Genomic DNA, 14,250 nt, shown 5'->3' with positions numbered 1-14,250 from the left:
ATATTTTTGTTGCAATGTATGTATGTAGGGGGTGGGGGGGGGATGACCATTGTCTCATTTATCTCGGGATTGAAAAGTAATTAAAAAGCATAGAAATGCTGACTTGATTCTTTTCTGGATTCATATAGATCGAGAAAATTACTGGTCTATATTTTTCTGCTATGATAAGAAACTTTAGAAAGAAATACATTAGAAATTACATGCGAATTTTATCAAGTGAGCGATATGGGCGACCGGTCTATTGTTTTATACATACCATCTGTGAGAGTTACTTAACATTGTTTGGGAAACAATAAATTTATATTGTTCCGGGAAAAACATTATAATCAGGGCGGAACTGATAACCAGAAATTGTAGTCTATGATGACATGATGGTCATCAAAGGAGCGAACGTATTAAAAAAAAGGTTAGTAAATCTATTCTATTACGATTCCGATTTTTTTATGTCAAGTTTCACATTTTGATACACATTACACGATCTTTCTTTGGGATAGCACAATTGTGCTTGATTGAAGACTTTCTTTCAAAAGAATCTGGCGCTGTCCGAAATGTCTCATTACTACATGTATTGTTGCCGTTATCTTTGTAATTGCATAGATTGCAGGAAATCTGAAAACAGAGAAAATGAACATCGATTCAGTTCCGTGTCAATACCCGAATAATAAACTTTTCGGTCGAAAAAGAACAAAGCCAGAATTTGCATATATGCGTTGCTTCTACGTCTTCTGTAAGAAGAATCCTTTAGTCAATGACAAGTCACATATGTATTTGTCTTGGACATTACTCAGGTAAGTTGATGTTTTTATCACTCCTTATATTCACTACATACCGGTATTGCTCGCGGTTTATTTAAGCATTGAATCATTATTTTTTGAAAGATGTGGTCTCATAACTGCAACGGTGTGTGCATAAAAATTGAATAACGCGCGCTAGCGCGTTATGAAAATTTGTTTGCACACACCGTTGCAGTTATGAGACCACAACTTTCAAAAAATAATGATTCAATGCTTATATTTACGTTTTTTAATATTTATTCCCTTCCCGCAAATATGATTTATTTTTAAAAGTTTCTGTCTTTTTCAACGAGTAATGCGCAATTAACGGAAGAGCTAGCCGAAATATGCTGACAAAAATAGTCCACAGCGTTTTAAATTATAATTACACGATTCTACTTTTAAGGTTACTCCGTACCTATAAAATTATAGGTTCAAAGTTTAAAAACTTAACTTTTTTTAACTTATTGGACTTGAATTTCATCAAAAAATAAATAAAATATATATGTATCCATACTATTTAAGATGTAAGGTAATAAAAACCAAAGGCTGAAATTATCATCTGAAAATCACACTTTTTCTTGTTTAAAAATTAAATAAAAGTGGATGGATACTTGTTTATATATTTAAATTTTATTGCTTACTATGCCAGAAAACTAAAATTAATTTAAAAAAGAGAAAAAATTGTTTACATTAGAAAAATTATAGCATTTAGATATATCACTTAGAGAAAAATAGAAAAGAGTTATTTCCCTTTGTCATATTGAATTATGTCGAATATAAGGATGAAAAACGCTTATGAAATATATCCAAGTAAACACTGATTTCAGTTTTTGATGTGCACCTATAATAACTTAGAAATTACCAATCTACTTGCAAGAATTTTAATGAATTCATGGTTTATGTAAAATGTATGACGTCACAGGAGGGTGGATTTACTTTAAGTATGTATTTTTATGAATTTACATTTGGCATATATAAAAAAAGACATTAATCAATTGAATTCATTTAACTGTGAAAATATATTTACACCAATGAAATATCAATCAGTGTATGTATAATATGAGGTCGTGATCCGGTTTGAAGTCGCGAAGAGAGTCGGTCATGTTTTCCGGGAAATAATAAAGGAAGACTGAATATATTCATACGCGCCAGATTTTGTGATTGGGTCTTCTGTGTTATGCGTAAATATCACTCAAACCAATCAATGCAATTTGATAAGGGGAAAGAAAGTGAATGTAAATATTGAATATTGAAATAGAATAGAGTTGATATGGCGGCAGGGATATACGATACGATGTTTATAAAATATACGTAAAAGTGGTAAAAACAGTAAAATGATAACATATGTTTGTAAATATCACAAAAAGTTGTCTTTATTAAAGTATCAAAAAACAATGTGAACTATGGTACTTATGTTTCACATAATAATGAACAAGAGAAAAGCTGTCAATGTGACAGCAAACCGGGTTTTCTTTTTTGTGAACAGTATCCATAATCCATTTGTCAACCTTGAATTGATAAACACAACCCAACCAGAGTAATGGTGTACCCTTTATGCAATATTCTACGTGAAAATGACTAGGTTAAACAGCTAGTATTTGTTTTTAAAAGTAACAAAATCCAAGTAATATGCATAGCTCTGATATATGTAAAATTGATCTGTAAAACAACAACTTCCTATCTTGAAAACTATATGAGGAGTTATGCGTACAATAGGGGTACCCTTTATGCAATATTCTGCGAGAAAATTACTATGTTCAACAGCTGGTATTTTTTCCAAAAATTATCAAATATCATAATTCAAATAATATGCACAGCTCTGATATACATGTGTATGTACAATTGATCTGCAAAACAACAACTTCCTCTCTTTAAAACTGTCGGAGGAGTCATCCGTACAATAGGGGTTCCCTTTTGGCAGCCCGCCCGCCCTCCGACCCACCCGCCATTTTCACCATTTCAATAACCGGATTTTTCCTTTGGAAAACGCGGTTAAAAATTGGCAATTTGCCAATAGTTGAAGTTGGAATGAGGAAGAAAAATCCGTTATGTTGTAAAAGACGTTGATTTTTTAAAATATAAATTAAAGCCCATATCTAAGTTAATATGATATATGACACTTTAACTTCACAGTTGTTTGAAGGTTTTCTACAGTACTGAACACATTTGTCGCAAAAAAACTTAACGCTTCAAAGCTATAAACTGCAAAAATTTAGAACATAAACATTTAAGGTTAAAGTTGCTTTTTAATGTAGCTGCTTTTCGATGTAGAAGAATGGATCCTGTATAAAAAGCATTGGACTCAGTGAGATGCTTTCAGTCGTTTTGGGTGTGTAATTGGAGCGGATGTTAGTATCACTCTTACATTTATACATTTGTGAGAAAATATGTCATTAACATTTTTTTAAACCTATCGACCATTTCTTTTGGCAAATGTCTTGAAAAACAACTTTTTTCGACTATAGCAAGTAATTTTCTTTCCAAACTATTCAATAAAAGTCATCATATTAGCTCATCTGATTTGAAAGCAGAAGTGGTTTTTTTTTCTGATCATTAGATTGTCCGGCGTCTGTCCGTCTGTAAACGTGTTATATTTTGACTTCTTCAGAACCACCGGGTTTAATTTTAACCGAACTTGGCACAAAACAACATTGGATAAAGATTTAAATTTGCCATAAAAAGGACCGATGCTCTCTTCCATGGGTAGTTAATAAGGAATTATGAAAAAATTGTTTGTATTTTTCAAAAACCGCAAGAAAAGCTTTTAAAATTAACTTGTATGGAGCTTCCTCAGGTAGTCTAGATTGAAGTTTATTTTAAATCATGATCCCCGGGGTTAAGGTTGGGCAACAATTGGGATCGAATTTTTGAATAGGAATATATAAAAAGAAATCTTTTCAAGTCTTCTCCTAAAAAGCAGTTGACTAGAAAAGCTGTAACTTGGGTGAAAGTATCATCAGGAAGAGACTAGACTGAAGTCAAAATCATAAACTTTGGGGGTAGATTGGGGCGACATGAAGGGATACTATTTTAATAGGAATAACTTACAATTCATTTTCAAATTCAAATGTTATGATAGCTGGAATTACTTTTATGAAAGCATCTTGACATATAGTTGATTCTTAAATACTATGACAGAGGCCCTAGGACAATTTTTGGGCCCCACTGTCTTGTATATATGTTTGATATATTCTTAAGAGCTGCAATGCTTTATATATGACATGACTATATAATTATCCTTTTACAAAATTGGCTCAATTTCAACATAAGAATATCCGTGGAAAAGTTATTAAAAAATCTTTTTATACAGGATCTATTTTACTACATGTACATTGTCCGTGTATTTTGTACATGAATCCACAAAGCTGACTTTTATATGGCTATTTTTGCTCAGGTGAGCGATGTGGCCAATAAACCTCTTGTGTATTAAAGGATTGAGAAGTAAAAAAAGAACACATAGGATCTTTAGGATCTTGATACTAGTAATTATTTTTAAAAAGGAAATGTTGTTGCTCTACACAGGCGACCTGAAACCTTGGATAGAGTCGACAAACGAAGCCCTACTAATCATCAGAGGGTATGAGAATCTTCGTGATCAATGCGCAGAATAATCTTATTTCCTTTCGTCACGCGTCTGCTATTTGTCTTTTGTTCACTTCTCATGCACATTTAATTTAACGTTCGATGAAAGGAGAAACAAAGTCATTTGCGTGTTGAATTCAATTAATTGTCTGATTGAATAGAGAATAGAAATCCTGTTTGAAGTAATTTCATAATAACGTCCAAACAGAGTCTAATGACTGTGTACGTACTGAAATAAAAATTCCCCAGAAGTCAATTTATCTCTTTTGCTATAAAGATTCAGTCAATACCATTCAAGTATCAAATGTCTGTCATTCTAGATAGTTTGCAAAGTTATTTGAGAAACTATATCGCCTTTAGCAACTATTATCTATATCTTATTTGATATAAGGAGAAAAAGTATTTGATGTAAGGAGAAATATTACTCACTGTTCCCTTACAGAACTAACACCTTATACTGTAGGTTGTTGTTTTCTCCATACAAAAGAGATCTATCTCGATCGATAGTAGTTGCCCCTTTATTGTTGAAAAGGCTAACGTTATTCCTTTAAATATATCAGATTATCATTGTCATCAAATCTGAACTTCCAACGTCTCCTCAAGCTTAAGTATCAGTAGAAAACAGGCACGTACAATCGGGGGGGGGGGGGGGACAGCTGGCCTCCCACTTTTTCTCGCAGCAACAAATTTTCTTAAATTCACATATAAAAAATTGAATCATCATGGATTCCCCCCCCCTCCCACTTTTGGGGGAGTATGTAAAGAATTGAAATGCAAAATATGAAAATATGAAGTGAAGTTGAAGTTATAGATATACTACGCCCCCCCCCCCCCCCCCCATTAGGATTTTTTTGGCTTGTCAAGATTTTTTCGATGAGTCTGCCCCCCCCCCCCCCCCAACCTTTCAAAAACGATGCTACGTGCCTGGAAAAATATTATAAACAAGCATTCTGAGAGTATTGCATTTATAAGCACTACACGTCCGCTACCGGTTTGTACTTTGTATTATTCTATGAAAGCTTCGACGCATACATCTATTTCAAAACTATATTATATATGATAGTATTATAATAATAGTATTATAAACGACATGTTATGCTTTAATCAGAGATAAATTTTCTTAAATTCACATATAAAAAATTGAATCATCATGGAGTCCCCCCCCCCCCCTGTTTGGGGAGTATGTAAAGAATTGAAATGCAAAATATGAAAATATGAAGTGAAGTTGAAGTTATAGATATACTACGACCTGGGAGCTACAGTGCCTCACATAGTAAAAAACTGCAATTTACTGCGCACAAAAAAAATGCGCTAGTTTTGGACCGATTAATCTCATTTACGATCATATTCTGTACAAATATTTGATCCCAAAAAATTCCTCGGACATTTTACTACAGATATCGTCACTTCACTTGCCTCTGATATTCTTTTTAGTTTTAAACACCATCAGCAGCCCTTTAAATCAAAGTGGTGTCTCGATCTCGACGTAAATTAACACACTTCATTTTCCGAGGTCGGTTATCATTTTTAAGAGAAAGTCTGAGGCAAGTAAAGTGACGATATCAGTAGTAAATTGGCTGAAGAAATTAATGTTACTAATTCTTTTTACAGAATTTGTGTGAAAATAAGGTTAATAAGTCCAAAACTAGCGCAATTTTTTGTGCGCCGTAAATTGCAGATTTTTCCTATGGTAGGCACTGTAGCTCCCAGGTCGTCCATCCGAATTTTTTCAGACCGGGAGCTACAGCCCTGCAGCTAGATATTATTACTGACTACATTTTTTCCTCGTTTGTTCAATACACACCGAACTCGATAACGAACCCGAACATTAACAAATTGGAATACAAAAAATTAATTTTCTCGAAAATGTGTCAACCAGAAGTATAAAGTTGATCTGTAGTTTGACATTTTGAAGCTGTTCAGCAAATTTCAGCAAATTTCATATTATTCCTCAAACGCATAAAGAAAAAAAGTGTGGAAAAGTGGGACGGACTGACGGACGAAGAGGAAAGCTAAAGTCCCCTCCGGTGAAATCGGTAGGGGACTTAAAATATTGAAAATTATATCCTGGTGGTCATCTTTAAAAAAACACCCTTTTTTTAAAGGTATATGTGGCGTATTTTTTCATGCTAAGAAATATTTGATTGATTTATTTATTTCAATATGTTATATAAAGATAGATCTTCACAATAAATTACACAGTTTATATCAATCGGGTTAAAAAGATATAGAAATCAACAAATAATTTTTATAATTATTGTGAAGTCCACAATAAATACGGCATTTTAATAAACCCAGCTTTAAATCGGTCACATGATAGCACGTTCAGTCTATCACAACAACAATGGCGACGACGAGAAGGATAGGTATACCGCTAAGTTTGACAGATTTGGCAAAGAAAGAAAAAAGAGACAGACTGACAAGGATAGAAACAAAGGGAAGCTTGTCATCGGAAACCATGTAAATTTATGGAATAGGAATTAAAGCCAAATAAAACATGAAGTTGTAGGGGTTTTGCTGGTCAGGTTCGTACGTGCTATTGTGTTCCATGTGACTTGTTTTTACTGAATTTATAAGTTATAAACCACTTGAAAGTGGATTTTCGTTTAGAGGAATTTTTTAATATAGAATAAATAGACACCCCCAGTACATGCATCTCTCAGGGAGAGGGGGTATTCACTCGTTTTACCGTGTCGTTGATGCTAAAATCGTGTTTCATCTTTATTACACATAATTAGCAATTTATACTGAATGAACTACGGAATAATAACGCTTTGGGTATCATCTGATATAAGAGTTATCTAATTTAAGACATGAAAAACGTGATCTTAAAGGCAGAACACAAGTCACCTTCATTTATATAATCTTTAATTAATTTCATCGTAAATTAAATATACAGAAATAGAATCAATAGAAGAAATATTATATATGTGGTCCTGTAACAATACCAGTAATTTGGATGCTTCAACATTTATTGGGTTTCTTTTCACTTCAATCAGGAGTCTATAAATAGTTTCAACATTTCAAGCCCACCATTTCTTTCATTGTCTATTTGTTCTGCTTTGTGGATTTGGTTTTTTCTTTCACTTTTGTGCAAAATGCAAAAATGTCAGGAGAGAACACAAATAGGGCTTTTGCCTGATGTTTGATCCAATTCAATGTATTCATATATTGATTAAGATACTTCTTCAAGTAAATTAAAAACTGCAAAAAGATTAAGATTCTAAATGAAGAAGGGTTAATCTGCACTATCTTTCGTAAAAAACATTCGTTAGTAGTAATCAATAAATTTTACTCCACCTAATGTTGTTTTCTACGCACGTATATTTATACCTTAAAACAGTCGAGTTGCTTGTTCTCATGCCATTTGCCTGCGCAGCTTTAAGGCAATCGATCATTTATCATTTCATCATGTTTCCAGGTGAGTTGTTGTTTCATATAGCATTGCGCGTATAATCATATAAATTATTGTTCTTATCAAATTCTATAGCATTACATTTTTAAAAATTTCCATCAAACTGACAATTTTACAAAAAATAATTACAGAAGAAATTGAAAAGATATTCATTATTATTAAGTGTTAGATATGTATTGTTTTTCGCAAGAAAAAAAATAAACTCTCCGAAAAAATTGGACACTTCAGAATAATGCACTGCATCTTAAAACTTTATTTCATCTAAACAGTTTTCCCTCTACTTACATGTACAGCTAAAGGTAAAATAAAAATTACAAATGGAAAAAGTTCGTAAAAAATCAGATGTTTGAATTTCGTTCTTGTATTGGCTGATTTTTTGCTTTCTATATTATTTTATGCAGAAAGTTTAGATATAACAGGCGTTGGATCTGGTTGTGTGAATAAAAGTCCTTTTATCGTTAAACGATTTGATATTGTTGTATCTCGTAACGTTCTCATTCATTCGTTTATCTCTTCTTATTTCCTTCATACAAAGATAATGTTTACAAATTTTATTTTTTATTCTTTAAGAAAAACACTCGTTATTCATAATAAGAAATTTAAAAAATGCCTTCAGACAGAAAGGAATTTAGATGGAATTTCCCCATTAATATTTTTTCCTAATTAATTTAAAATTGAACGCAGTTTATTTCTGCATGGTCTTACATATACCCTTTGTATTTATAACAAACAAAGATTTTTCCAAAAACGCAATAAACATTGTTGGCACCAATGAATAAATAACGGAGCTACAAGTTATTCATTATTTTAAATAACTTCTATCGAAGCATGGCATTGCTTTGATGTATTTTTTTTTTAAAAATGTTTTCTTATGTAACCAAGCTTTTGGAATACATATAATACATACAAATACACAATGTTATTAATGTAATCAATCAAAATTTACCACAAAATTGCATTGAACCCCCCCCCCCCAAACAAATTTCATATTATTATTTCTATACCCATGATGTATATGTAAGAAATAAGTAAGTGAAATTTTGACTTATTTTTGCCTCCTTCACCATTGGTTTTGTATATTTTCTCCAATTCATAAAACAATGTAAGTACTGATATTGCTATTCGTTAATCGTAATGATTTGTGTGTTTCGATAAGTTTTTGTGTCCATTCTTTACTCTGAATGTTTGTGCTCTGTTTGATTTTAAAATGATGAACTAAAACACATAATAGTTTTTATTAAACAATAGTATGCCAGACTCACTGGAAGCTAAAGAACACATACCAGGTGGTTTTTTATCACTAAATATTGATTACCAGTCTTTCTTTAAGCTACTCCATATTATCGGATGTACAAACGAGTACTAGTACAGCTCTAGAAAGAACATAGAATAAACAAGCAAAATAAAAAAAAAAGATATATATATATATATATATATATATATATATATATATATATATATATATATATATATATATATATATATATATATATATAGACAAAATAACACAAAGGTTGATTGGTGAGAACTAAGTGCAATAAAATATTAAATCGTTTTTTTACTCTCCTCAGTCTATTTAGCCAGTCTATTTTTTAAGCAAATGTTCTTTGTTCTAAGACTCTATGTTCTTTCTGGAGCTCTACTCGTTTGTACATTCTCTAATATTGAAAAAAATTTGCTTAAAGAAAGACTGGCTTAATATACTGAGGAGGGTAAAAAACCGATTTAATATTTTTTTGCACTTAAAAAACGAAATTATTCAAACAAAACAGTATCCAAAATTGCCAATGACAATGGAGTTATGATCACAAATAAACCAAAATATTAAATAAAATTAATTTGAATAAAAGCGTATATGGCAATAAGGATAATGAATTTAATGATGTTAATAGAGAAGAAATTAATGACAAAAGTTGGTAAACATACTTAATAATATGGGTGAAAAATTAAAAGAAAAAATAACTTACACAGAAACCTAAGAAGCTCTAAAAATATGAAAAACGATAAATCGCCAGGTTCAGATGGCTTTACATCAGAATGTTATAATTTTGTCTGGAAAGATATATGCCACTTGGACACACAAAAAAACATGGAGACCAAAATCACTTTTAAATGTACCTTATACATTATATAACAGCATTTATTGTAAACAGACTAAACAAGTCCTATAATTTGAATTATAAGTGAAAACCAATAGAGGTTTTTTAAGTTAAAAAAAGAACAAATTACAAAAATGAAAGCCAAAAGCGTTCTCATTTATATCTCACTTGGATGTCGACAGGGAGATCCTATTTCATCGTCTCTTTTTAATATGTGTAGAAATTATTGGTATTATGATAAGGCAAAATAGACATATCAAAGGCATACTAATACAAAAGAATTTTGTTTGTTTTAATATTCGGATAATACAATTATGTTTCTTAGATGGAACAGAGAAAAGTTTAAAATCTGCTTTGGATCTTCTTTTTCAATTTTCAAAATTTTCATGGTTAGATGCAAAAGCCCAAGGCCATTGGATAGGGTCAAAAATTAGGGAACAAGGATATTTTGTGCTTCAATTTTAAAAAACAATAGACAATGATGATTTAAATATATTAGGACTGAACTCAACTCATGTCTCAAACTACTTTAAAATTGCAAAAAGCAAGCAATTACAAAGGCAATCTTTGTACCAAAAAACTGAGTTAATTGAACATTTGATTTTTTTATTGTCATAAAAGTAAACAATTATGGTTGCAATCAAAGCATCTGTTGTCATACTTTTGTCTTCTTGAAAACTTCTCATTACTTGAAGTCATGTTTTGCTATACAAGAGAAAAATTGATATTGCTAATGTATTGATATTATTAACAAAGCAATATATATTTTTTTACAAACTAAGGTAAAGTTCTACTCTGCAAATAAGTGAACAAATGAAATCAATAATTGCATATTATTTGAAAGAAAAAAAGTCGTATACAAGAAAAATGTGATATTACTTCTAGGTGAACAATACTCGAGAATCTTATTGCAAACATACATGTTTGCTTTTTAATCATCATCAGCTTACTGGTTATAATGATTATTTTACTTATATCTATATTAACATATGTATATTGATGTTAATATAATACGACATACATATAACCTCGCAATGAGTGTATATTTAGATTAAGAAATTAAGATTGTCTTTTTCTTGATTTATAAAACTTATTTATTTGTAATAGAAATAAAACATTGAAAAAAAACAACACATAAGCGAATCGAAAATGGTCATTAAAAACAAATTAGAATAATGATAAACTTTATCATATGTATAAATTATATAAAATATGTAAAACAAAATCAAAAACTAAAACTTACTATTTATCATAGTTAAAATTTTGTCCTTCAAAATCAAAGGCGAGGGATCTGAATATTTGTTATAAAACATTGATTATTAAACAATTTGCCGCTGTCAATGAAGATCCTAAGTATTAACATCATCAAAACAAAAGTGGAGTTAAATAATTATGTTTTTTATCATTTACTGTAGAAATACATGTACATGTATTTTCTATAAATTGATTTAATTTTATAAGGTATTTAAACGTATGGATATGATTTTAATTTTGCAGTCAGTATGAAAGATAATGCTACATCTCCAGAGTCATATCCTGAGTATCACTTCGCCATATATCTTTGGAAATACTGTTCACCAATCATGATAGCCCTCGGAACCGTCGGCAACATCTTCTGTATTGTCACACTGCTCCGTAAGAACCTTCGCCAACAGACGACCGTCATCTACTTAGTGGCACTGTCGTTGAATGACCTGCTTGTTCTTTACTCTGGTTTACTTCGACACTGGATCATCAAATCATTCGATGTAGATGTTCGACTCTTAAGTGAGCTAAGCTGCAAACTACACCTTTGGGTGGTCTATATGTCACTCGATACCTCTGGCTGGATTTTGGTTGCTGTCACGATCGAACGGGTTGCATTGGTGTGGTTTCCACATGCCAGCAAAGCACGATGTAACAGAACAGTATCTGCCTGTATATTGGGTGTTCTCATAGGAAGCACCATGCTGATCAACTTGCATTTAATGTACGGTATTGGCGATGTCACCAACACTGAAAATAATAAGACCGTTTTAAAGCATTGCTATTACGAAAGTGACAGTTATAAAAGGTTTTTTATTGACATTTGGCCTTGGATTGATTTAGCAAAATTTAACGCTATACCATTTCTACTTATATTGATTGGAAATGTCATAATCATAACAAGTGTAGTTAAAAATCACCAGAAGTTAAGGAGAACTGTAGTACCTCAAGGCACCAGAAAGAGGATGAAAAAGGTTAACTCAATGACCGCTACCCTGATCGTACTTAATACAGCTTTTCTCCTTTCAACGACTCCTATAAGTGTGTACTTGGCATTTTACGAAGAATGGTCGGAGAATGCTTCTCATCACACGATAGCTCGCCTGACTTTATCCTGGGCTGTGGTCAATCTTCTTATGTACTCCAACAATACATTGAACTTTCTGCTTTACTGTGTAAGCGGGGGAAACTTCAGGAAAGAAATCAGACACCTTTGTAAGCGCTATCCAGCAGCACACACCGAGGCGACAAGAGCCACAACCCTTGTTCAGATACAACATATATCTACTCATGCTATGCCCCCAGTTGACTAATACAGTTTAGAGAAGAAACTTTGCGTATTGTTAGATATATCACGATTGTGATATGCTTTAGTGAACTATTCTATAGAGTTATGTCTCAGATTTGTTAATAATACTGCACTTAAGATATGTTATGAATAATTCATGTCTTAAATGTTAACCTATTTTTGTTACGACAAGTAAACCGAAATCTTTTACATGGATCTAACAGCCAAATAACATGATTCTTACAATTTTGCTACTCTTTCTATCTATTTGTTTTTGCATGTAGTTGTTTTGATGTGCGATTTTGTTGTAAAAAAAAAAGAAGAAGAAATAATTGTGAAATTCTTAAAATGTTGGTTGTTATGACTTTTTTTTGGGGGGGGGGGGTGTTCATGTTTAAATTTGATGTGCATCGAAACCTCAATAAACAAGAGATGTTTGTGAAACACTTATGTCCCCTCCTTGGAACCATACACAAAGAAAATGAACGTAAACTGCAAAAAAAAAAAAGAAGAAGAAAAAAAGAATGGAATTTGTCTAAGTCCAAAGGGCATAACTCTATTAAGAGTTATACCCAATATCGAACTTGACCTAGATATTATCAAAATTAATCTGTAAACCAATTCTCATTTCAATATGTGCAATTTATTCGAAGACAATGAACGAAAACTGCAAATAAATAGAATTTGTCTACGCCCAAGGGCCATAACTGTGTTGAAAATTGCTCTTTTATACCCAAAATCGAACTTGATCTAGATGTCATTAAGATAATGCGGTATATCAAACTCCATATCAAATATGTGCATCCTCTGATAAGAAAATAAACGAAAACGGCAAATAAACAGAATTATTCTACGTCCAAGGGACAAAACTGTCGAAAATTGCCCAATCGTACCCAATATCGAACTTGACCTAGATATTATCATGATTAATACATTTATCTGTATACCAAATTCCATTTAAATATGTTCCTTCCCTGCAAAGAAAATGAGCGGAAACTGCAAATAACTGGTATATTTCTACGTCCAAGGGCCATAACTCTGTCGAAAATTGCTCGATCGTACCCAATATCGAACTTGACCTACATATAATCATGATAAACCTGTATACCAAATTTCATTTTAATATGTTTATCCCCTTAGAAGAAAATGAATGGAAACTGTTGGAAGACCGACCGACCGACATTCCGACAGACAGACAGACAGACGGACAGACGGACGGACAGCAGTACGCCTTTCCTTCTTCGAAGGGGCATAAAAAGAGAATGAGCGACTTAATAGAAGAAAATCATAAAAACAAAAAAATAAAAGATATAACAATGATTTATGGACTCCTCATTTTCCTAAAAACAAAAAAGTCATATCTTAATATATGAACATCTATTAACTCATATAGTTCCTTTTTAGTTGTATTCAAAATTGATGGTTGGCTCTAATTAAATTTTGATTTGTGATCAATGTAAGTAGTTAAGGTAAATAATATTAAAGATATAGAGGCATCGATAAAACTTTAAGATACCCGGAAATTGGCTTTTTAGAAATTTACAGTAACTTATGATCAAATAATATTCATGGTACATGTGAATCAATACAGTTGCTGGTCTTGCAATATCGCAAGTTTTTAAAACACTATACCGCTATGTGCTGTTAAAAACAGCATTAAAAATAATAATACCATGCTAATTCTGCAACGCACATATAATTATCAATGGCGTCAAAAGCAAATTGAAAGTGGGGAGGGGCTAGACTTATCCTCAGAAATCTTGACAAGCAAAACAAAATAAAACCATAGAAAGAAAGAAAGGTAGAAAGAAAGAAACTGTGTGTGTGGGGGGGGGGGGGTAAATT

The 14,250-nt window shown here is 31.9% G+C and overlaps 1 protein-coding gene across 2 annotated transcripts; it reads left to right on the top strand.

The window, feature by feature from the left end:
- The first annotated feature begins 745 nt into the window (after window positions 1-745).
- On the top strand, window positions 746-12,736 carry LOC128177951 (neuromedin-U receptor 2-like). Of its 2 annotated transcripts, none has more exons than XM_052844885.1 (2): window positions 746-788; window positions 11,370-12,736. In XM_052844885.1, exons 1-2 carry the CDS (start codon window positions 749-751, stop codon window positions 12,428-12,430), a joined length of 1,101 nt encoding a protein of 366 aa, XP_052700845.1. In that variant the 5' UTR covers window positions 746-748; the 3' UTR covers window positions 12,431-12,736. The 2 variants fall into 2 exon arrangements, with proteins under 2 accessions (XP_052700845.1, XP_052700844.1); XM_052844884.1 differs by lacking the exon at window positions 746-788 and adding an exon at window positions 7,714-7,779.
- The last annotated feature ends 1,514 nt before the right edge of the window (window positions 12,737-14,250 follow it).

Source organism: Crassostrea angulata, chromosome 3 (genome assembly GCF_025612915.1).
Source record: "Crassostrea angulata isolate pt1a10 chromosome 3, ASM2561291v2, whole genome shotgun sequence".
NCBI lineage: Eukaryota > Metazoa > Mollusca > Bivalvia > Ostreida > Ostreidae > Magallana > Magallana angulata.
The sequence above is the reverse complement of the archived record's forward strand: the minus strand, read 5'-3'. Positions and strand labels throughout refer to the sequence as shown.

Coding starts and splice junctions, on each gene's coding strand:
- LOC128177951 (XM_052844884.1), top strand. CDS start 7,719: ATGCCATTTGCCTGCGCAGCTTTAAGGCAATCGATCATTTATCATTTC. Junction 7,780..11,369: donor TCATTTCATCATGTTTCCAG/GTGAGTTGTTGT, acceptor TTAATTTTGCAG/TCAGTATGAAAGATAATGCT.